Source organism: Rana temporaria, chromosome 1, assembly GCF_905171775.1.
Source record: "Rana temporaria chromosome 1, aRanTem1.1, whole genome shotgun sequence".
NCBI lineage: Eukaryota > Metazoa > Chordata > Amphibia > Anura > Ranidae > Rana > Rana temporaria.
The window spans coordinates 262,605,544-262,630,402 of NC_053489.1; the positions used below are offsets into that span (position 1 = coordinate 262,605,544).

Consider the following 24,859-nt stretch of genomic DNA (forward strand, 5'->3'; position numbering starts at 1 on the left):
ATACCATATGGGAAAGTCGGGGGAGTATAACCTTATGTTTGATCCTAGTGTAAGATGGGTTTCTTGTAGGAAGGCAATGTCTGTCCTGTACCTCTTCAGCTCCTTTAACACCTTATGCCTCTTAGATGGGCTATTGAGGCCTTTTACGTTGTATGATAGACATTTAATTACTGGCATCTTTGGTGTTTTTTATCCTTTTCCTCCCTGCTTTCTTCCCCAAGTCTAACATTTTTCTTTTCTTCAGGTTACGCTTTCTTCTGATTGTTTTGGTGAGATAGGGTATCTTCCCTCCCCCCGCCCCCCCTCTCTTCCCTCCCCCCATCCCCTCTCTCTTCCCTCCCTCCCCTCCCTCTCTCCCCCCTCCTCTCCCTTCCCCTCCCACCCTCCCAATTTGGCCTATTTAAGACCTCTGAACCATTTTCCATGTCTTGGTTCAGATTTGCTCTAGGTGGGGTCTGAGATTGCCTCTCCCGGGTTATCTACCCGGGACAGGGGGGGGGTACAGGGACCCCAGGCCAAAAAAAAAATACAAGTATAGCGAGAAACCGGGGGCCTCAGAAGGGGCCCACAAGGTGACTCCAAGAAAAGAGAAATAATAACAAGAAGGAGAGGGAAAAAAGAAAGTGGGGGGGGGGCTTCCACTCTCCCCTCCCTCCCCTACCCCCACCCCAGTATGTCAGGGACCTGAATTTCTAATTTCCTACAGAATTCACTCAAGTCCTCTGGGAATCTCAGTGTCGCTGATCTCCCCTCTTTTGTTCCAATTAAGCAGGCAGGGAAACCCCAATTATACTTGATATTCGAATCCAACATCTGTTTTAGGAGTGGTTTTAGCAACCATCTCCTTGCCAAGGTTTCTGGGGCCACATCGGTGAATATCTGCAAATCCATCCCTTCAAACACTATCGGGGGTTGTCCCCTCAACTTCTTCCAGATTGCTTCTTTTTCTTCATAGAATCGGAACCTTATTATGACATCTCTTGGTCACTCAGAGGTCACTCTTTTCGGATTTCCTACTCTATGAACCCTTTCAATCCTGATTGGGTTATCTGCAGTTCTTTCCAGTATTGGATTAAATATCATCTGCGTTATTATCCTGAGGTCCTCACCCCTTTTCTCTGGTATGGACCTTATCCTCAAATTTTGTCTCCGATTTCTGTTTTCCTGATCCTCTAATTTATAGAGAATATGTCTTTGTTGTAATTGAATCTGGTCAATCTGGGCTTTTAATGTATTGGCTTCCTGTACTTGTTTCTCTATTTGTTCCTCTGCTGTTTCCAATCTGGAGAGCATATGGCCAAAATCGGTCCGCAGGTTCTGTATTTCGGCTTTTATTACGTTTTCCAGTCTTAACAGCATCTCTGCCATTTCTCCTTTAGAGGGGGATTGAGTGTCTACGCTTCGATCCTCCATCCTGCTGCTTTCCAGTCCACTCCCTGTAGGTCCTTCCTCTATGGATATTTCCCTGGAAGTATCGCTCTGGGGTTTCTTATTTTCGGTCTTCTTTGCTTTATTCATTTGTTGTTGCTTTGTTATTCCCTGGGTACCAGGGGCTCGCGGACTTTCCCCTCTGGTCACAAATGGCCTTATTGAGCTTGTTGCTGTTGTATTACTCGGAGTAGTTGAAGGTCCCCCTTTTGTTGATCTACTCGTCATCCTGCTCATGTTAGACTCCTTCTTTCTAATTCTCTTCCCCAGCTTGACCTCTTATTGGTGCAAAGCTTAGATTAGTGAATTAAGTCCAATTTGGGGTGTCAGACTAAGTCGGACCCGGGTTTCTGGGGTATATTTGATTTTTTTTTTTCCCTTCTCCCTTCTCTCCCCTCCCTTCCTCCCCCCACTTTATTTCAGTCAGAGTTGTCAGAATACCACACTCCTGGACCGAATATCCTGGAGATTCCTAATTTTTATTTAATATTGTGTTCTAGCTGCCTTCAGGTCTCCCTCCCCTTTCAATTTCTAACCAGTCCTGTGAGGAGGGGGGGGGGGTCTCCAGAGGGAGAACAAGGAGGATCCAGGCCTGATAACACCTGGGATTTTCCAAGGGAGGGGGAATTATAATTATCCTCAGTCCGCGGGCTCAAATGGACCCTGAAGGTTCAAGGAAATGGACCCCCTTTAGGATTATATGCCCAAGCTAAAAAAAAGCAGAAAAAACCAAAAAAAGAAAAAACAAGGAGGAGACCAGGCTATTTTCCGCAGTTTTTGCCTATTCCCAATTAACGAGTAGGTGGTCCCATTCCATTGGTTAATATGTCCTTGTCCACCCCCTTTTTATCCCGGGTCATCCAAAGAGATAGGAAGAGATATGTTATTTTTGAATCTACCCTTATATACCTGATCTATTCTGGGTATTTCAAAAAGACGAAGGAAGCGGGGGGGGTACAGGTAGTCCACCCAGCTAATAGCCTAATAGCCTGATTAGCCGGTTACCGATAGTAGCAGCTGACTTCCATGTGATTTAACACTGTCTCGCTGGTTATCTTGAAATTCTCTTCTACTCCAACCATTTTGTCCCCAATGCTCATATAGTGGATAATATATATCATACCATCTCATTCCATTTATATACCTTGCAGAGGACTTTATAGGGGGGGGGAGGGGTTGTCTCTTGTTATCACAGGATTTTTTTAAAATTTGAGTTACCTCTGTTCCTTAGAGTCCCCTCTCCACCTCCTCACCCCCTGCCATATTCCAGGTTTTCCACCGGGTCCTTGCCGTACACCAAATCTTCCCTCAGAACCTCAGAATGAAATGCTTTAAAGTGCTAAGTGCTTTTTGATTTACTTATATCGATCTAATGTTTTGTCAGTTAATACTTATGTTCAGTTTTTAATCACAGCCAATAAGTACCATAACACACTTTTGCTTTCCAAATACTTAGGTAACAGCAGCGTAATTCCAGATCTTTTTACTGCATTGATGTTTTTTCCGCTCACCTTCTCCTCTCCCACTGGGGGTTTCCCCTACCTTACCCCCGTGCCTCTGTCTTCTGTGCTTATACCTGAGGGGGGTGCAGGCATCCGGGAGCAGACCTTGGTGGAGGTAGGCGTCCGACTTTTTTGGACCTGGCTGCCTCAATCCTCCCGCTGCATAGTCCGCTCACTGCTTTGGACCTGGCCATCCGTCTCCAATCCTTGCCGGCTGTGTGTCAGAGTGGCTACACTGTGCATCGAAGTAGCGGTAGCCCGTGCATCGCCATGACCCGCTCCCGCCGATTGCGTCCGTGGCTTCCAGCTGATCAGCCTTCTGGTAGGTAGGCAGCGTGCGGGCAGAGGCTGCTGCTGTCTGCCGTCTCCTCTCCTCTCCCTGTCAGCGCGGTCCGTCCGTCCCCATACCCGGCAATCCCGCAGCTCTTCACTCCCCCCACCTACGAGCACGCCACGTCCTCACGTGCACGTGCACGCCATGGTCCCATTTTTTCATGTAGTCACCCACTGCTAACTGGGGAATGCCCGTTTTTGTCCAGCATAAATTCAACTAGCATCTGTAAAACAGTGAAATTAAGGGGGGGGGGGATATAGATATTGGCTAGTACATAAGGCCTGTTCTCAATGAAGCAGGACAAGAATATAGATCTACCCTGTTCATCAATCCAACTCTTTTCACAGGTGAATTTCACCCCCTTCCCCACCATTATGCTCACCCCCCCCCTTGAATATGAGGAGTATACAGAATGGTAGCAAAACGGGAATTTCCGTGAGCCCAACTGAGCCATTGTATCGCTAGTTAGGTGTGTCTCCTGTAGGCAGAATATCCCTGGCCCCCTCCCCTCTATTGATGACAACCAATGCTGTCTTAATGGTGTCCCCCAACCCTCGTACATTCCATGATCTAATCCTCCAAGCCATGCTCTACATATATAGAAGAATAAGCAAAAATAAACAATAACATGGAGTAACCTTTCTCCCTCTCTACCAGCTGCTAGCCCAGACTAAGACCCCTCCCATTCCTTGTGATAATTGAGATAGCTACAGGACCCTCCCCCCTAACACCCCCCTCCCCTCTGCCCAATCCGCCCTCCCCCCTCCAACCATTAGGGCTCTCCCCTAGGGCTTCACCTGTGACCTCCCCACTCTCCCCTAACCATACCCACCATCCCATTCTTGCACACATCGACCTCCCTCGCTCAAAAAGGGGGGAAAACATTATCCCCCCGCCTCCTTAATCAGGATTTAAATCCCCACCTCCTTGAAAGAAGGAAAAAAAACCCCAACGTGAAAATTACATCAAATATTCAAGTGTTCAATAGGTGTGAAAACCTATCCAGTGACATTCTTAAGAGGTATGTGCTACAAATTTGCTCAAAAATGTGAAAACCCCAAAATTAATCCAATGACATTATTAACATGCATGTTTTTCCCTCTCTGTCCCCTCCTTTTTCCCCCCCCCCCCCCCCCAAAAAAAAGGGGGAGAGAAAAAGAAAAGGAAGAGAGAGAAGGGAAGAAAGAGCAAAAAAAGGGGGGATTAATCCAGTGACATAGTATAACATGTATAAACAATGATTATACAAAAAAGCTGAAATCCCCCCCCCCCCCAAAAAAAAATATATATATTTTCCTTTTGCTTAAAAAAATTATTAGCGTTCCAAACATAAAAATTCAATCAAATGTTCAATAAGTGTAAAAACTCCAAGGATTTCAATCCGGTAACAATATTGGGATAAATATACTAAAGATTTTCAAACAGTGTAAAAACCCAAAAAATTAATCAATCCGGTGACATTATTAACCTATATATTCCCCCCCCCCCCCCCCGAAAAAAAGGGGGGGGGGGGAAGGAAGAAAAAAACAAAAATAAAAAAATTACTATAAGTGCAAATGCCCAGTCTAAAGAGATAAAGGGGAAAAAAGGGGTATTTATCCAATAAAATTATTAACATGCATAGGCGGCTGGTATTCAAGAAGTGCAAAAAGAGCACAAAAAAAGGGGGGGGAAATCCCTGATTGTCTATAGATCCTTGCGATTGTCCTCCAACCATTGGGCCACTTCCGCCGGTGTGTTGAAAAAAAAAAGTCCTGCCCAATGCTATAACGCGTAGGCGAGCTGGATATAATAAAGCATATGCTACTTTGTGCTGCTGTAGCGTGCGTTTTAATTGTTGTAAATTCGGCTCTACGCTTTTGTAGGTCTGGAGAAAAGTCAGGGTACAATGAAACTCTAACACCGTTGAACATGATATCCCCCATCTCCCTAGCTTTTTGGAGCAGAGTCACTTTGTCAGCATAATTGAAAAGCTTCAGGTGTAATGGTCTAGGACGCCCGCCTACCTGCGGGGGTTTAAAAGGGACCCTGTGGGCTCTTTCGATTGAAAAAAAGGGGTAAAAAGATAGCGGGGCCAAAAGTCTCCCTGAGCCATCCCTCCATAAAAGTTACAGCATTGGGACCCTCACTCCGTTCTGGGAGATTGATCACTCGCACATTATTCCTGCAAAGTCTATTCTTGATCTCATCTAATTTAGCCGCTTGGAGGTTAGTTTTCTCCTGTAACCCCTGATTTCATTTGGGTACAGTGTATCCTCAACAGTGCTTATTCTCTCCTCCAGAGTGGTAACCCTTTTCAACCGTCTTGAGCATTTCTTGGTGCATTCATCCTTCAAATTCTTTAATTGGTTATCAAAGCCAACCATAAATTCCTTACAAGAATTAACAGCACAAAAAACGTCTTTCAAGGTAGGCTCCTCCACTACTTCAGGGCTTACTGTGGTAGCACATTCAAGTGGCTCTGGTGAAGCCAATAAAGGTACAGTTCCAGGCATTACCCCCCCCCCCCCCCCAGACCCTTTAGTACTCAGTTTTGATACTACTCGGGTTAGTTGCGCTAGTTGGTTTAGGGGCTGCCGACCCCTGGCTCTTTCTAGCAGCTGACAACCCAGACGGACCCTTGGTCTGTGTTGCTGGTGGGGATGGGCCCCCCTTGATGTGTGATTGGGGTGTAGTTTGTGCAGTGTGGGCGAATCTCTCCAACTTGGCTGCAGCCGCCAGGTTTCCTCTCTCCTTCTTTTTCCTTAGCGGACCGGGTTGTAGGGGCTCCTTCTGGATATGCCTGGTCGTCCATCCCACGCTTTTTGGTCATAGTGAACATGGTGGTGTTGGAGTATGGTTTCCCCAAAGAAATGAAACAAAGTGGGGTATAAAACTACTACAAACACCCCCCCCCGTCCACAGCAGTTCTTGTATGTTTTATTGGAGTCTTTATTCCTTCTTTCCTCCTTTTTATTCCCCTTCTGGTATTGAAACTCCTTTTCCCCTTTCTCAATTGGAGTAATGCAAGGAAAGGGATTATTTACTTTTACTGACCTTTTATGTGGCCAGCCAGTACAGCAGTCTCAATAGGGCCAGCCAGCACAGCGGTAATAGCAGGTCAGCTGGAGCAGCAACACACACCAGCACGCTCCAGCCACCATCGGTCCTTCACACCCCCGTTGCACTACTCCACCTGCTCCCGCAGTGATACAGTGAGGTTTCACAGTCCCGCGAGAACTTGCGGGATCTCAAGCAGCTTCGTACTGTGAGGTCCCCTGCACGGAGCCAGTCTGTCGCTCTCCCTCCAGCCCGACCAACGCAGGGAGGAAGCGAGACAGGGGGACACAGAAGCCGCAGCTCGCCCGCAACAGAGCCAGCCGCAGCCCTCGTTCGCACCAGGGAAGAGAAAAAAAGGAAAATAACACTGCACGGGTCCAGAGACCAGTCCGGTCTCCCGCTCGGAGAAACTCCCCCTCCCCCCAAAGAGGTAAGGGCCCAGGGAGAGTGGGGTCGCAGCACTAGTGGCACAGTGGGATCAGACCATCCAACAGTCCATAGTGGCAGTAATAGCAGGGGTATAGTAAGAGTGCAGATTCAAAGGGAGTTTAAAGCAGTCCGTTTGGGCATGATTTCTTAATGCCGGGGGAGTATGGAGCGCGAGTGCTCACACCTGCATTCTCACTCTCCTTCATCCGGTCACGCCCCTCCCGGTGTCCTCATCGACGGCATACAACTTTGCCCATCTAGGTTTAAAGGTTTTCAAAACCTTTTTGTAAATTGTGAAATTCTTGCATGGAATCTTATCGGGTCAGCCATTGCTACACTCCATCCAGGAGAGCCCCTGAAGGCATAAATGGTTGCATGTGGCCAACGTCCAATGCATCAATGATATGTGTTTTGCTGTGGGTGTGCAACTTTTGCAGAAGGGCAAAAAAAACTGCTAAAGTTAGTGCTTGAACCCGTCTAAGCTGCTTGGAGTATTTTATTGAATCTTGACCCTGAGCAAGTTTATCCTTTCACAGGACAAACATTTTTACTTTCACAGGCCAGGAGCCAGCTAACCCTCTTTTTTTATATGTCCTGTTTTACTCCCAGCAGATGCACCTCCACATTCTGGCTGAATCAGACAAGGGAGCACATTCTTTGGACCACCCCATAAGCATGACCAGCAAAATTAGGCTTGTATTGGCATGGTGGATCACCCATTCTTTGGGGAAAATACTTTCCCCAAATCATTTTGGGGCCTTAGGCCCCCATGCGCACGAGACGCCGGTGGCAAACTCTGCTGAAAGTCTGAAACCGGGCGTTTAGAAACGCCCATTTTACTGCAATTAGCAGCGTTTTACCACATTTGCGTCCTAAGCTCAAAAAACAGTATTTAACCATTTCAGCCATTTTGTGAGACCAGAGTGAGTAGCAGCAGCTGAGAGAGCAGCAGTGTACTTGTATTTAGCATGTCACTTGCCACATCACCTGTCACAAGTTGTGGATTGTCCACTTGCCACATCACCTGCCACAAGTTGTGATTGTCCCACTTGCCACATCACCTGCCACAAGTTGTGGATTGGCCACTGGCCATGTCAACCTGCCACGTTCACCTGCCACGTCACCTTCCACAAGTTGTCCACAATGCAAACAATTACATTTTTTTTATTTTTGTTTATCATTTGCCATCATTTTTGAGATTTCTAATGTAAAAAAAAGTCACCTTTTTAAAAACACTTGAACGAATACGCGGCACCGCATTTAGTCGCGTTTTGCGTCTGAAACGTGGAAAACTTTTGTGTCTGAACCTGATTGTTTTTTTTTTTTTTTTTTTTTCCTGCTTCTGGAAAAGAGGTTGAACGCAACTGCCTAAACTAGACTGTGTGCATGGACACGCATAGGATAACATTGAATGCGTTCAGGGGCAGTTGAAAAAAATGTCCAACTGCTTCTGACCGCATGTTTAACAGCATCTCGTGTGCATGGGGCCTAAATACTCACTCAGTACAAGGGACTTGATCATTGGAGAAGTCTTGACTCCTGCTCAATATTCTTGAGCACGGGGATATTTGGCTATGCCTTCAATGTTAGACCTCCATTCTGCACAGTCATCCAGCCAGAATTCAGTTAAACGCTGCCATGGCAGTGCCATATATCAACTATCAAAATTCTCAAACCCTTAAGAAGCAGATGCGGTTTTTGGTCTGGTCTGAGCAGAACTTTGCATCCTAGCTCTATCCACCATGCACTTCTGAAGCATGGAAATTTGACAAGCAGTCTTCCTCAGTTGCCAGTGCCTGGACTTCAGAGATGGTCTCTTCACCCCAAGGTGTTCAACATGTCTCATTGGCCAATAACAGTCCAGTAATTCTCAAACTGAAATACCTAACAGTGTGTGCTAATAAAAGCAGAGACAAAAAATTGTTAAATGGCTGCTAACAGGAATATTCGAAACAAATATGAAAGGCATATACATTGAGGAATCTCCCATGCTGGCTATTGTATTCTGGTGGCCGGCACCCAGAATACAACAGTGGCTACATCTATTTGATTGGCTGCAGCTGCTGTATGGATTACAATTTCTGTCCAGCCTCTTGATTTTTCAGGTCAAAGGATGTTAACCACTTTTTGCTATTCGAAACTGCAACGTTTTGACTGATAACTGCGCGGTTGTGCGACGTGGACTGGCTCTCAAACAAAATTGACGTGGTGGTATTTTGATCACCTCTGTGGTTTTTATTTTTTGTGCTATAAACAAAAATAGAGTGACAATTTTGAAAAGGCAATATTTTTTGCTATAATAAATATCCCCCCCCCCCCCCCCTTCCAAATATATTCTGAGTATTTAGTACTGCTTTGTGACTCCAGACTAGTTGATACTCAATAAAATATTAGAATTATAGGAATTAATATTCGGTTTATTTGGTTTGTTTATACATTTTTTTGTTTTGCCATTAATATAATAAGATGAATAAATTAGTGTTGTGTTATTACCTGATTAATCAAATTATAAAATTGACTGTGCGATAAGGTGAGGTAGTGTATGTTGAGAAAAAATTATAGAATTGAGGGTATGAGATTTGATGTGCATAAAAGCACTAGAGACTATTTAAGAAAAAATCTAAAAATTAAAACCAATAATGCTATAAGTGTAAAATGTGTGCAAAGCATAATGGTGTGCATTTATTAACTTTGCTGATAAAGGAAGCCCTGTGTTGAGTGAACATAAGTGAAATACAAGGTGCCAAACAAACAAGGATGCGTGACACTGAAAACAAAGAATTCAAGATGTTTAAGGTGAAGCCATGTCTTTATTGATTTAGAATATCAATATATTGATTTTCATTTTTAAAGAGCCCAAATGATGGAAAATATAAGTAAATAAAGTATTCAGTATAATACAAATATCAGCCAGTCTGGTATGTCCCACAGCTGCACTTACTCAGTACTCCAATCTTTTTCTATGTGTGTTGGCAGCATTCCAGAGATCACCTTAAGATCCTCTGGAAGCTGCAAGTTTACATCCTGTCCAAATATAGTGCCCATTAATTACAGGTGCTCATCTCCTATCCCTCCTTCTTGCAGTCCCCGCTATGTCCCTGTTCTGCCTCTTGTGACCGGCGGCCACACGCATCAGTACCCCCCGCAGTGCGACGGGCGGGCATCTGCATCTGCTATCCCGCTTAAAGAGACCGACCTTACTGCTACAACGGTTCGCGGGAGCATGCCGACCTGCCACAGTATGATGGCGGCTGGTCAGAAAGTGGTTAATGAAAGAACTTGTGTTTTAATTCCTGACTGCCGCCTCGAGTGCATTTGTGCTATAAAGAATACATGTACTTATTTATTTATTTTTAACACCACCCCCTTCCCTCAACATCATTCCTGTCTGAGATTGCATGGCTGTTACCTTGGAAACATTCTAAGTTACATGTGGTAAAGTCTGGTATACAGACTGGACTTGCTCAGTACATGCACTCATTACAGACCAAAAACTTGCCAAATCCTAATGTCTTTATTGCAGACATACGGTATGCAGGACCATAATTAATAAAAGTACTTAGTGCCTTTATTTCTAGCCCATCTCACCCTGGGTCCTTTAGTAATCATACTACAGCTGGATATTGTCCTACATACAATGCAGCATTTTCTCTCTGAACAGAGAAATATATTAATTTCTGCATTCCACCCTAAAGCCTTGTACACACAGCTGAATGTCGGGCAACATCGGCAGGTTTAATAATCATCTGACATTCGGCCCGTGTGTGTGTGTGTGTGCATATATACCAGCAGGTCTGACAGAAGCCTGCCGCTTGGCTGGCTTCTGTAAGACGAGTATGCTGGAAAACCAACAGCTCACTGGCTTTCCGAAACTGACCAAAGTGTTCTGGGGGTGGGGCGTCCCCCTGTCCAGAACACGATAGAAAAGCAGGGGGAGATGGCAGTACTAACATCTGCTAGCACAGTGGTTCCGACCGAGCGGTCAGTGTTTTTTTTTTTTTTTTTTTTTCTGTCCAACCAAAAACTAGGGGAGTCTACCCACAGCTCGAATTTTGCTCTGTGTATTTACCTAAATTGTATCTGATGCCACATATTCTCTCAATCTTCCAGTCCTCTAAAGCAGGGGTCTTCAAACTATGGCCCTCCAGTTGTTCAGGAACTACAATTCTCACCATGCCTAGTCATGTCTGTGAATGTCAGTGTTACAATGCCTCATGGGATGTGTCGTTATATGTACAATCTCTATCTCAACCTTATTTAAAAAAAAAAAAAAATGTATTGCGTTTTTGCAGTTTGTCAGAAATGTTTCTAATGCTCAGTGACAGCTGAGTCTGTATACCAGACTTTGTTGAGATGTATCCTTGCTGTGTTGTCATGGTAACTTCCAGACCTCACTGAGACACCAGAGGGCTAGAATAGATCTCTAGTGCTACACTTGTATAAATACACCCAAACCTTGTTCAGAAGAGCCAAATAAATCCTCCTATTCCATGCCTCATGTGTGTGCAACAATTCTGTTGGCGTTTTTATATAAAAAAAAAAAAACACCATTCAGTCTCAATTTAAATTTTTATAGTCCTATAGTTAAAATTATTGTGATTCTTGAGGTTTTACTTTTTATTAATGTTAGTTTGGATGATGCTAAACTTTTTTTCCATTCAGAATAAAGGATTGGTGACTGCCATTAAACCACCCTCCAGCCACCCTCGCTCCCAAATGCCATTACCCATAAAAGAAAATGGTTGATTACCTTTTCCATTACCAAACTTCCATGAGAAATCATCTTGTGCAACCTGCTGGGGAAACCCCTGCAGCTTTCAGTGACTTTCCCCCTTGCAATAATGCCACTACTATAACCTATAATGCACTACTAAAGGCTCTCCAACAAAACATTTTTTGTTAACAATTTAAATTTTTTTAGACCCCCTTTCACACTGAGGCGCTAAAAATAGCACCTGCAAAGCACCCAGAAACAGAGGCTCCATTCATTCCAGTGTGAAAGCCCTCAGGCTTTCACACTGGATCGGTGCGCTGGCATGGCGTCAAAGTCCTGCCATCAGCTTCTTTTGGAGCACATTAGGAGTGGTGAACTCTCTGCTCCTAAAGCGCCGCTGCCCATTGAAATCAACCCTTTTTACCACTAAAAATGGCAGCGTTTTACCGCCGACGCCTGGGCATTTTCACTGTGAAAGCAGCCTTAGGGCTTGTTCACACCACAAAAACGCACTCCAGATCTGTTCTGAGGTCTAGTGTTTTGACACATTCTAGTGCAGGAAATATACAGCATGTTCTACTTTTTTTTTTTTCCTGGAGCTGAACGCACTGATGTGAGTATGCCTTTGGAAACCATATAACCTAATTTCAATGCATTTTTGATGCAGAAAAAAAAACCCCACATGTAATGTGAACTGGCCCTTAAAGTGTGTGTGTGTGTGTGTGTGTGTGTGTGTGTACACACAAATATAAGGTTGGGTTCACACCTATGTGAAGTTGATACAGGCTTCCTTGCATCCAATTTGCATAGTAGGAGAATGTGACTGGATCTGGTTCACATATAGCTGCAGCAGGTCAGTGGCTTTTTTTGGTCTGTTTTTAGGTTTGAATTCAGCCCAAAATTCTGACCTGAAACAGTGAACCAGGAAACGCTGGACCCTCTGCTGTGCGATGGATTCGTCTTGGGTGTGAATCCAGCCTAAAAAATGCAACTGCCTAAAATCAGTAATTATCAGGGGCTACAGGGCAAAAGCAAAGAAAGGAAGAGACTGTTCTCATTTTTTGTTACAGTACAAAAAAATAATCTTGAAATTGATAGGGCTATGATCTTTACACCAAGAAGGCAGAGAAACCATCCCTAAATTCCAGCAGACCTGAATAGTTTTCAAATTTCTAACGCATACAAAAACATTACCGTATACATTTGTGCACAACACAGACGTATTCAAAAAGTTTGAATTAAATACCTTTTCATATCAATCACATTTTATTTCAGCCTCCCTTCTGTTTGCTTACCTCAGTTCTCATACTGTCATATAGGTACATCCCCCTAATTGATTTACTACATTGTCTCAGATTGGTAAATATTTCTAGCAAGAATGATTGATCTCATCAGTTTTGTATAGAAATCTTACTTCATTTTGGCTCTGGAATTGAGAGTAGTGTAAAATGTTGCCCCTTTTGGTATAAATTCTCTTGTGTCCTTTTTTATAACTTCTCTAAAAATCTAAAAGTTTGATTTAAAAAAAAAGTTCAATACAAAAAAAGGGGCAACTTGGTCTTTTTTACTTTGTCACTCCTATGTTTTTGGTGCAGGGCTTTCTTAAATGGTACTATGCACACTATGGAAATATCATTTTGTTGATTGGAATGTCTGCTTTCGTAGATCGATGAGTCGATTTGTTTGTTCAAGCTAGAAATCTATGAACCACAGAGCTCTGTGAGCCAGCATTTTAATATACAGTACTTCTGAGCTGTGTTTGGAAGACCGGTGAAGAGACTACAACTTTACCTACTGGCCAAGGAATAAAAATTTTATTTTTCATATTTACCAGAATATATGTAACATTCCACATGAGGGTCTGGAGCTAGAATGGACACTGACATTCGTGATGATACCTCAAATGTGTGGTTTGATCAGTTTTATATATGCCTTTGAAAGCCTACATTCATGTTCACACGCCTGTGCTTTAAAAAATATATACTGGTATATTTTGTTTTAGATCTACTTTATTGCTCTCACAAGGGCTTAACATCCCTTGTGATAACATGGACAGTAAGTAGTAGGTGCCCTTTACTGAGAGATATGGGGTCTATTAGACCCCAGATCTCTCCTTTTGCCCTCAAAAGCATCTGATCAAATGAGATTGGTTTAGGCTAATTTCACACTCGTTCGCATCAAAACTACCTGCAAAACGCCTAAGGGTTAATGGAAGGTTTTTGCTGCTCTTTTGCAACATTTGTGGTATGGTAGGTTTTTTTTTTTTTTTTCTTTTGGACATGTGACTTAAAGACTGCATCAAAAATGCTTAGTAGGTGTTTTTTTTTTTTTTTTTTTTTTTTTAAGGTGTTTTTGATGGGGTTCACATTTTTTTTCCAATGGGATTGAGCGTTTACTGGTGACGTTTTTAACTGATCAAACATGCTTCTAAAATGCGACAAACAGGATTTTTTTACACCACAACCGAAGTGCACCGTCCCAGTGTGAACACCTTTATCTTAAACCCCCCAAACCCCCCCCCCCCCCCAAAAAAAAAATTCTAACATTACATTGACCTGAGTGTGTTAGAATCACATTGGGCTGTTTTTTTTTTTTTTTTTTATTTCCTTGCCGTCATACCGTTTTTATCTATCTTTTATCACCGCGGTTTCCGGGTATGTAATCTGCGGGACTGGGCTTTCCTATTCACATGTTAATTGATTGACATGCTTCCGACCGGCGCATACAGCGCGTCGCGAGTTGCCGAAAGAAGCCGAACGTCGGTGCGCAGGCGCCGTATAGAGCCGACTCAGTCCGGCTTCTTTCGGCAAGTCGTGACGCGCTGTATGCGCCGGTCGGAAGCATGTCAATCAATTAACATGTGAATAGGAAAGCCCAGTCCCGCAGATTACATAACCGGAAGCTGCGGTGAAAATATAGATAATACAGTATGTATGGCAAGGAAATAAAAAAAAAACTGCCTAATGTCATTCTAACAACTCGGCTCAATGTAATGTTAGAATATTTTTTTGGGGTGAACCCCCGCTTTAAAGTGGATGTAAACCCTAAATATGAGGTGATCCACAGTATAAAAAGTGAGAAATCCACCCCTCCCCCACATAACACATCCTGGTAATATACAATGAACTGTGAATCCCCTCATATTATGATAAACATAAAATATGATAAACACGTCCAAGCTAGATATGTAAATAACCTGTCACTCAAAGCAAGGAGAGAGGAACAGACTTTTTATTTAGACATGGTTTTATCTGGAAGTCTGTTAATTTTCACTGAACAATAAGAGTATTGCTCAGAGCTGGATTAACTCTGTGTGGCAAGACTGGGCACAGATGATAGGAAATCTTATACTGTACATTGTGACGTCAAAAAAAAAAAAAATTGGGGTTTACATCCACTTTAAGCTTTTCAGTTTTTTTTTTTCTTTTTTTTTTTAAACAAAAGCACTTCAAAAACTCGATGTAAAAGAAGGCTTAATGAGATGCTTTACATGGCTAGAACAGCCTATAAACAATCAAGTCACACAATCCATATTGCTTTTAGCTTCAGTCTGGTATAACAACTTCAACCTGATAACGTACGGGTACATCCTAAGAGCATAAAGTGGTTAAGTAGACCTGAGGGACAGAAATGGCAGTATTGCTGCATCTCAAAGTTGAAAACTTCCACAATAACTGAAAAGCTTAATTGTAACACATATAACCGAGTAACAATATATCTGTGGTAAAGGATATTTGAGGGAACACATCTGATTGTAAAATGTTAAATGGTGTTCATACTTCTCTTTTAGCTTCATCTCGAATTAGCGATGCCCATTTGGCCGACACAATGATTGGTAAAGCTGTGGAACACATGTTTGAAACAGAAGATGGATCTAAAGATGAATGGCGAGGGATGGTTTTAGCAAGAGCGCCAATCATGAATACATGGTTTTATATAACCTATGAAAAGGACCCTGTCTTGTACATGTATCAGCTTTTAGATGATTATAAAGAAGGAGATCTTCGTATCATGCCAGACTCTAGTAAGTAATGATTTTCTGGAAAGCCAGTCAGACCTCATGACTATGCTTTTGCATTCTTTTACAGGAAGCAATATGTTTTGGGCTCTTTAACGGTTTTGTGAGTCGTTTACTAGATGAGCCTTTTGATAGTGATGAGTGAATTGGTTAAAAGGCTTCTATTTTGAATATATGCTTTCTAATTCAAGTAATTTGTACAGAATCGTATGGTTCATGAATCCTGATATCCCTCCCCCCCCCCCCCATTTGCATGACAGCCTTCAGCCTTCAGATCTGCACTAAAATATTCCGGAAAATATTTTTATTATTCCAGTTCTATAGTTTCTTTTGTATTGCAGAAAATGGCCATCAAAAACCTTTTCTTGTAGAGTATGAAACACAGGATTTCTAATCTTTTCTTTTTACGATTTGAGTTATATACAGCTAACTTAATGTGATTAAACACTGGCAGAGAAGGCTTCTGAACACCCCCCCCCCCCCAAATAACCCCTCCCCATCCTACTCCCAGCTAGCCTTGTTTTTTTTTGCCAGTGTCCTTAGGTGATGGACCTCTTGTCGCTACTGATAGAACCTTCCTTTCTTCTTTAGCTAGTTTTTCTCTTTCTATCACAGATGATTCTCCTATCAAAATTACTGCTGCAGCAAAGCCATTACAGATCCTACTGCAGCTTCCGTATCTGAATCCTTGACAGAGCCATGGAAGATTATACCCAGAATCTGTTGGATTAACCACTTAAGGACTGGAAGGATTTGACCCCTTAATTACAGGCCATTTTTTGCGATACAGCTCTGCGTCGTTTTAACTGACAATTGTGCAGTCGTGCGACGCTGTACCCAAACAAAATGTACAGCTTTTTTTTACCCCCACAAATAGAGCTTTCTTTTGGTGGCATTTGATTACCTCTGCGGTTTTTATTTTTTTGCGCTATAAACTAAGGGATACAATTTTAAATTAAAACATTTTCCTTTGCTATAATGCATATCCTAAAAAAAAATGAATTTATTCATCAGTCTTCCTAAAGTAGTTTTAACCTTTCACCTCAACTAGGACTTTTCTTCTGTTCCCCTCATTCTCCAGTTTATCATAAGGAGATCTCCCTTTATCGGGCTGTAGTTCAAATTGAGAGTTCACCTCACAGCCACTATATACATTCGAAAGACTGCTTAAGGTTTTCAGCATCCAGCAAGTTTGAGGGGCACAAGTCCTACCACTCTGTGCCTATGATTTTCCTGTCACAAAACTGTGTCATACTGGGTGTGGGAGGGTGTTATAGTGGGCTGGTCCACAATTTGTTTGCCAGTTTCAGGTCTTCATATAGGCATCAGTAGAACTTGACAATCTGAATTTGTGTCCCTCAATTGACTCCAAGAAATGGGTTATACAGAACTATAAAATCTCGCTTCAAGATGCTGTGCCACGTCACAGCAGTTATTTTTTAGTACCCTCTATAACCATTTCTTTTACCTGGTAGATTCTGCCAGTATATTTACTTCTACACTTTGTAGAACAGACCAAGCTGGGTTGGGGAAAAAGCATATTCTAATCAGAGATGCTTACAATTATTGCCTTTTTTATTTAACCACTTAAGCCCCGGACCAATATGCTGCTAAATGCCCAAAGGCGTTTTTACAATTCGGCACTGCGTCGTTTTAACAGACAATTGCGCGCTCGTGCGACGTGGCTCCCAAACAAAATTGGAGTCCTTTTTTCCCCACAAATAGAGCTTTCTTTTGGTGGTATTTGATCACCTCTGCGGTTTTTATTTTTTGCGCTATAAACAAAAATAGAGCGACAATTTTGAAAAAAATGCAATATTTTTTCCTTTTTTGCTGTAATAAATATCCCCCAAAAACATATATACATTTTTTTTTTTCCCCTCCGTTTAGGCCGATCCGTAGTCTTCTACCTATTTTTGGTAAAAAAAAATCGCAATAAGCGTTTATCGGTTGGTTTGTGCAAAATTTATAGCGTTTACAAAATAGGGGATAGTTTTATTGCATTTTTATAAAACATTTTTTTACTACTATTGGCGGCAATCGGCGATTTTTTTTTTTTTTTTTCGTGACTGCGACATTATGGCGGACACTTCGGACAATTTTGACACATTTTGGGGACCATTGTCATTTTCACAGCAAAAAATGCATTTAAATTGCATTGCTTATTGTGAAAATGACAGTTGCCGTTTGGGAGTTAACCACAGGGGGCGCTGTAGGAGTTAGGGTTCACCTAGTGTGTGTTTACAACTGTAGGGGGGTGTGGCTGTAGGACTGACATCATCGATCTAGTCTCCCTATAAAAGGGATGACTCGATCGATGCAGCCGCCACAGTAAAGCACGGGGAAGCCGTGTTTACATACGGCTCTCCCCGTTCTTCAGCTCCGGGGAGCGATCGCGACGGAGCGGCTATAAATGAATAGGCGCGTCGTCCCGGATCGCTCCCCGCGGGAATCCGACCGCCGCATGTAGCGGGGGGGGGGGTCCCGATCGGACCCGCGGAAAGGCAAGGACGTACCTGTACGCCCATTTGCCTGTACGTGCTATTCTGTGGACGTACATATACATGCAGCGGTCGGGAAGTGGTTAATAGGACATTTTGGGGACAAAAAAAGAAAAATCCTTGCTCTTAGACCTCTTTCACACAGAGCAGTTTTTCAAGTGCTTTTGCTTAAAAAAAAAAAATAAAAAAAAAAGGAACCCTTCCGGAAAAGCTCATTAAAATCAATGGATGCTTTCACACTGGGACGGTGTGAAACTCCTGCAAGCAGCATCTTTGGAGCGCTAAAGTCCCCCATTGAAATGGGAAGCTTTCAAAGGCTTTTCAAAAGCACCTCCAAATGGTTCTTGTAGCAGTTTTTTGTCACGTGGCCTTCAAAAAAAGCTCTACAAAAGCGCTCGCTGTTTTTTATAAGCATTTTTCTTTAGGCATTTTTTGCCTGTAGTGTGAAAGGGGTGTAACTGCTGGTCTTGCAGGGTGACAATACTTCTTTGGGATTTAATTTCGGAAAGAACAGTGTTGTCATACTGTTGGAGAAGGGATAAAATCAACTTCTGACCAATCGACAGGTAATAAAACCTGTTAATGCTAGTGATTAGACTGCAGCATATGCCTTTTACTTTGCCTGTAGTTCCACTTTTAACTTGAAACAATCTAACGGGAAACCTGTAATGAAAGTACAGACATGTGAAAGACATGTCAAAATGTTTGAACCAGCAAACATTAGGTCTTCAACAGTGCCTTCAAATAAAAATGATATACTCCCGATTTAAAAACACAAGGAAATGTGCCTTTTCAATTTAACAAAAATCTCAATAGATATTGATGGGGTACTGCGTAAAAGTACAACCTTTGCCTCTTCAGCTGGTATTGCCCCCCCCCCCCCTTTTTTGGAGACTTTTTGCATAACTGCCCTCCAATCTCTATATATAGGCAATAGTGCCACGCAATTGAATCAGTAACCTACTGTGGCTTCAGGCATCATCCTGGTACAATGACTTGAAGTCCAACGATGTACTCGGTTTGTGATTTGGCAGAAAATGATTAAAAAAAAATTATCAACTGTTTACAAAAAGTTACTTTTAAGCCATGCCAGTCATAAGTGTCGCAGTTACAGAATACTCTTAACTGAGCTGTCAGTCCATCAAATGGATGGATTTGTCTATTTTTTTCAACCTGGATAATTGGGTTCCTTTTTGTAAATGGTTGGTGTCATAGCTGATCACATACAGTGCCATGCCAACTGCATATCAAAAAGAAAATTCTAAATATTTCTGTAATTTTCGATCGAGAATAAATGCACATGTGTTCATTTTATGTAGCATTTGTACATGTAGTGTATGAGCTTTACCTGTATGAACTGTTTGAATGAAGGACTAATGTTTGCATGCTCAAATATGTTGAAAGTTTGTGTGTGTGTGTGTGTGTGTGTGTGTGTGTGTGTGTGTGTTTTTTTTTTTAATTTTTCAAATTTAAGGGCATTCGTATTTTATGTCGTATGCACAATTATATCATAATTTTTAGTTTTTGGTTTCTAATTTTTCCTTTTTGTAATAATTCCATAGATGATTCTCCTCCAGCTGAGAGGGAGCCTGGAGAGGTTGTGGACAGCCTGGTAGGAAAACAGGTTGAATACGCCAAAGAAGATGGATCAAAAAGGACTGGCATGGTAATTCATCAAGTTGAAGCCAAACCCTCAGTTTACTTCATTAAGTTTGATGACGATTTCCATATTTATGTCTATGACTTGGTGAAGACCTCCTAAGTGACATTCTGGACTTCTGCCAGGCTAATGGATCTGTCAAGTGTAAAATTTGTAGAAAAAAAAATGAATCCCACTTTCGGATTACAGAAAAACTCAGATATTCCTGCAATCTCACACCACCTTATTGGAGTAAGAAAAATGAGAGCGCATTTTTGGGAATAACGTTTGTTTCATTCTTCCTTACAAAGGAATAAACCACTTTTGCAACTGACCTGTTTAAAGCTGGGAACTTTGCTTTTGGAAATAAAAAACTCAAAGCAGTTGGTATTCGAGTGCAAAAGAATGGAAGAGCCACGTGAATGCTTATGATTAAAAACCTATTGCATTTCATTTAGCACTCATTCCTTACCTACAAGGCACTGTTTGGTATATCAAACTTCCCTACCGTAGATGTTTGTCCCTTATTTTAGCTTCCGGCATCCCTGTTGAAGGCACTATGGGTGAATTATACTTTTGTGCTAAGATCTAGCAAAACATTGCACTGTGAAGTCTTTCTGTGTGCCTCTATAACATTTCACTATCCTTTGTAAAGCATCAACACATACATTGGATGTCCAGTGGCAGTAGATTGTAAAGATCAGCGTTCATGTCGCTACCCATGCAGATCTCTACATGAAAGCATATGCATTAATACAAATGGACATGGCTTTTTTTGGGGGGGAGGGGGGGGGGGCCTTAAGACATGCCGTAGGCTGTGGGGCAATTCTGTATTATGCAAAATGATGTGCTAAAAGTATTTCTCCAGTGTTAATTCTGTCTTACATTGTGCAAACTGTGTAGTGGTAACGCTTCACATGTTACCCCTTCACCGCTTTTTTTTTTTTTTTTTTTCTCCACACCAGTTCTACTGCCTATTTTTAGTAACTTTTTTTTTTTTGTTTGTTTTTTTTTAATGTATTTTTGAAACACTGTCAAGGTGTATTTAATAAAATGCTAAGCAAAGCTTGTAACTTGTTTTGAAGTCCACTATGACATACATTTCAAAATAAAATGAGCATCTGCGAGAAGTATTTTTTTATCACACATCGTAGCACAGCTTAAATCCTCCTCCTTTTTTTTTTTTCTTCCCCCCCCCCCCCCCCCCCCCTTCCAATTTCCCTGTCCTTGCATAGCAGAACCAGTTTTAATTTCAAAAGAGGAAAAAAATATTTCCATTTCCCCTTCTTTCTGTGCTGTATAGAAACCAGTTCCAAATCTGAAAAGAATACAACACAGATTCCAGAGTGAGTGTTAACTCCACAGTGGTTTTTACTGTACAGGTAGGGATAGTGGGTGCCGGGAGAGCAACCATATGGCAGGTATAAAACATTAACAGTTGTCCTAGACATTGTATTTTCTCTACATTATCAGTAAACTATGCGATTTTTGCTCTTTATTGCATATCTGAATAAAAAATGTTGCACTTTGCCAAATCACACTGATCTCTTCACATTCCCCAGTACTACTAGTGTAATATGCATTTATTTATCTCGCACCATAATGTTTTGGGAGCACAAGTGAGGCTTTGCTTTACCCTACGGCAGTTTGGAAATTGTCAGCAAGGTGTAATGCAGTGAAGTTAAACTTGAGCTACAGTAGATTGTGGCTTATGAATCGGTTGTCCACAGTTCATGGCTTACAGGCTCATATTATTTATAAGTGTCACCCTGCAGTACTGCATCTGATAATGCATGTGTAGTTGGGAATTGTGAATATGAGCAGCTATAACATTTTATAGGTTTACACACTAAAAAAATTGTGCCAATATTTTATTTCAGTACAAAGGTAAGCTATAAAGTAAATGTCTGCAACATTCAAGCTTTTGATAGCATTAGCCAGTCTCAGAGCCATGGCTTGAAAGTAATAACTATGTAAATATTGCAGATACATAATTGATCACTTAAGTGGCATCTACCCATTTGTCCGACAACTTGCTAATGTTTTAGGCTCGGTTCGCACTGCTACGACAGCAAAGTTGGACGACTTTCTGCAACTTCCCTCAGACTTGTTACACAAGGGCTGAAATTGCACCCAAGTCGAATCAAAGTAGTGCAGAAACCTTTTCTGTAGCGTCAGTTAAGATGGCTCTCGTAGGGAAACATTGAGTTTCATCCTACTTGGGGTCTCGCAAATTGGATCCCATGTTGCAGCAGTGTGAACCAAGCCTTGGAGATCAGATATGCTTTGAAATATTTGTCTCCTTTTCCCCTCCTATCTGATCCACTTCTGAAATTAAGCATTTGCTTCCTGTTAATGCATGTGACTGCTAAACTGTTACATCCTTGGAAACACACATTTTGTAGCTTTTTTTTCTGTTTTTAATTGTTACTTTGGCCTTTTAAGGCATGTGCCTCTTTTAAGTTACCCACGAACGATTATCATAACAATTATAACCATTGCTGCCATTGCAGTTTATTATCCTTGTGGTCCACCAAAGCTCTAATGTATTCAGTAAATGGCTTCTTGGGTACTTTTTTCTGTTACACACTAAGTTCTTAAAACATATAGCTTTCTTGTGTGTTGAACAAAGTGCATAGATTTGCAAGTGCTTCTATCCTGAAGATCTCTAAAATGAATTTTATTGACTCTGAAGAGTCCTGCATGTAAATCTCAAAGCAGAGCCTGGCTCCGTGAGCCCCCCTACCCAGTCGTAGTTTGATAAATGTGCATGTGTGCAATTGGGGACACACAGTTTGTATAGTTAATTGGGCTACAGTGTTGTTTTTTTATTTTTTTGGGGGGGGTTTTTTTTGCGGTCTTTAAATTGGTCTATATTTTATCGTTAACTGTAGAATAACTTCGTAAACTTTAATTTTTTTTTTCTTTTTTTACACACATTTTCTGTACTTTTGTATGCGTTTGTTATATTTTTATTTCAACCTGCGTGCAGCTGATTTAAAAGGTGAGGGACTTCAAATTCATCTCTGGTGGGCTTTGTTAGGGCTCATGTTTCGGATCGGCATGCAGTGCTTACATATACTGTTAATCTACAGTCAGTTTATGGGTGTAAGGGTGTATTGTCTATAAATATCAAACTGCAAGCGGTCTTTTGTACACTACGTTCTGTTCTCGCTTTTTTTTTTTTTTCCTGCTGTACAGTTGTATTTTTTGTGTGCGTGATAACAGATTGCCATGTAATATTACATAAAATTATATATAAAGAATATAATTGACAAGACCATTCTTTTTGCATGCTTAGGTAGTATGTTGACTGTAACAAAATAAAGTTGCATGTTTAAATGATTGGCTTTCCTTTTTTTTTTTTTTTCCCTTCTTCCCCCACCCCCCTTTTTCTTTTTGTATGTCTTCATTACTTTATTTCAGCCTCCATCACTCCTTTTTTTTTTTTTTGGATGACCGTAGGCGTAAACCTGTAAGCCAATATATTTGAAAGCCGATGGATTGTATTTTTTTTTTCCCTGACATTTTTTATTTTCCTGCCTTTGCTGCAAGCTACATGAAAATGGCAAACCCAAATAAACATCCTTGAACCTTTTTAGGCCTCATTCACACCATGTGCAGAGGTATGGGGTTTTCTGCACCTGTCTCTGCAAGGGCACAAAGCAAACACTTGTTTTCTATGTGCCCTATTAACACTGCAATGTTGGTATAATGTGCATGTTTTTCTGTTCAGAAATATGTAACGTGCAGTTTTCTGCACAGAAAAAAACTCCCATGACACCAATATTATATTAAGAGGACATTTTAGAAGACCCTCACTTATTAAAATGTTCATTGTTCATTCTGAAGCTGATAGTCTGCGAAAAGCATCTCCAAACCAAGACATTTTTTAGGAACCTTAGTAAGCATAACCTGCAAGCTGGTTAAAAATAAAAATCTCAAATGCTTGACGCCTATATTTAGGCAGCTGTTATGGTGTGGTGGTGTGTTTGTTTGTTTTTTGTTTTTTTGCTTGCTGCAAAGCCATGTGTCTGATAGTTGGAGGTGTTGTGTCCATGCACAGTGGGGCTTTAAAAAAAAAAAGAAAGAAAAAAAAAAAGGCCTTCAAGCAAAGATTATGAAGTGACTTCCTAGTGCGACTGCTAAAGTTCTGGTGATCCTTGGTCAAAACTGATGTGCTTGTAAACGAGGGTGGACAAATTTAATATGGAACTCTGTATTTTTCCAGCTTGAAGTACACAAGGAATAAAAGATGCCATAGATTAAAAAGTAACTTTTTTTCTTTTTTTTTTTTTTTAAAAGCTAGTTTTGGAAAACCTGTTTTTCTGGGATTGGTAAAACACATCTATTAGTATGCAGCAAAATGTGACGTTGAAGTTTCTAAAGGGTGTGAACATTTTGAAAGTTCTTGTATGGATTTGGGTATAAAAAGCAGCTTTTAATTTGAGAATTCTTGTAGTTTAACACCCATTTTCTACAACATGTTTAGTGTTTACAATTTTTCTCATTTGCTTTACAAATCCTGCTTTAAGGAAATTGTACATACAAATTGTTACCCTGAATAACATCAGTGTGACCGTTGCATATTACTGTATGTATGTATGTATGTATGTATGTATAGATAAAAAAAATGGAGAACCTGCGCTTAAGAGTGGCTTATTGTAAGACTGCAGCCCCCTCTACTATGTTCCCCCTAAGGAGAGCATATACTAAATAAAATGGAAGGGTGGTGGCGCTGTCTTTTCATTCCCCTATCGCTAGGGTGTATTAACTAAGCTGACCACTTACACAAGAAGTACCAATCTATACTACTAAGAGAGCTACTTCTGAGCCTGGGTCAAGCAATAAGTGTATCTGGTAGTTATACCCGTGATATCATACACAAGGATAAGTGAAGAAATATATCTAATGCATAAATATGCATTATTGAGTGTAAATGTGTGCAGGCATAGGACATGCCCCAGGGGCTAATTAGCCAAATATATATATGAATACTATAGGGGCTAATTAGCCAAAAAATATATATGAATACTATAATAGTAATCTTATGTGACTGCACAAAATATGTGCTGTTGAACTTTGATAGTAGGTGTGATACGTGTGTGTGTGTGTGTGTGTGTGTGTGTGTATACATAAAAAATAAATAATTAAAATAATGTATCAACACAAGGTGTATCAAATACAAATGTGCCACCAATATAAAACACAGTAAAACTGCTACCTGTGAAATTATAAACATAGAATTCTAATCA

General features: G+C 41.3%; 1 protein-coding gene across 4 annotated transcripts in view; it reads left to right on the forward strand.

Moving 5' to 3' along the window:
* SPIN1 (spindlin 1) overlaps positions 1-24,218 on the forward strand; it is a 108,324-nt gene extending 84,106 nt beyond the window's left edge. For 3 of the 4 annotated variants that reach the window (XM_040355169.1, XM_040355162.1, XM_040355176.1), the window contains exons 6-7: positions 15,237-15,470; positions 19,528-24,218. In XM_040355169.1, coding sequence (XP_040211103.1) covers positions 15,237-15,470; positions 19,528-19,727 — 434 coding nt within the window. In that variant the 3' untranslated portion in view covers positions 19,728-24,218. Of the gene's footprint in view, positions 1-15,236; positions 15,471-16,079; positions 16,266-19,527 lie in introns of those variants that run through there. The other variant, XM_040355184.1, reaches the window with a different exon arrangement.
* The last annotated feature ends 641 nt before the right edge of the window (positions 24,219-24,859 follow it).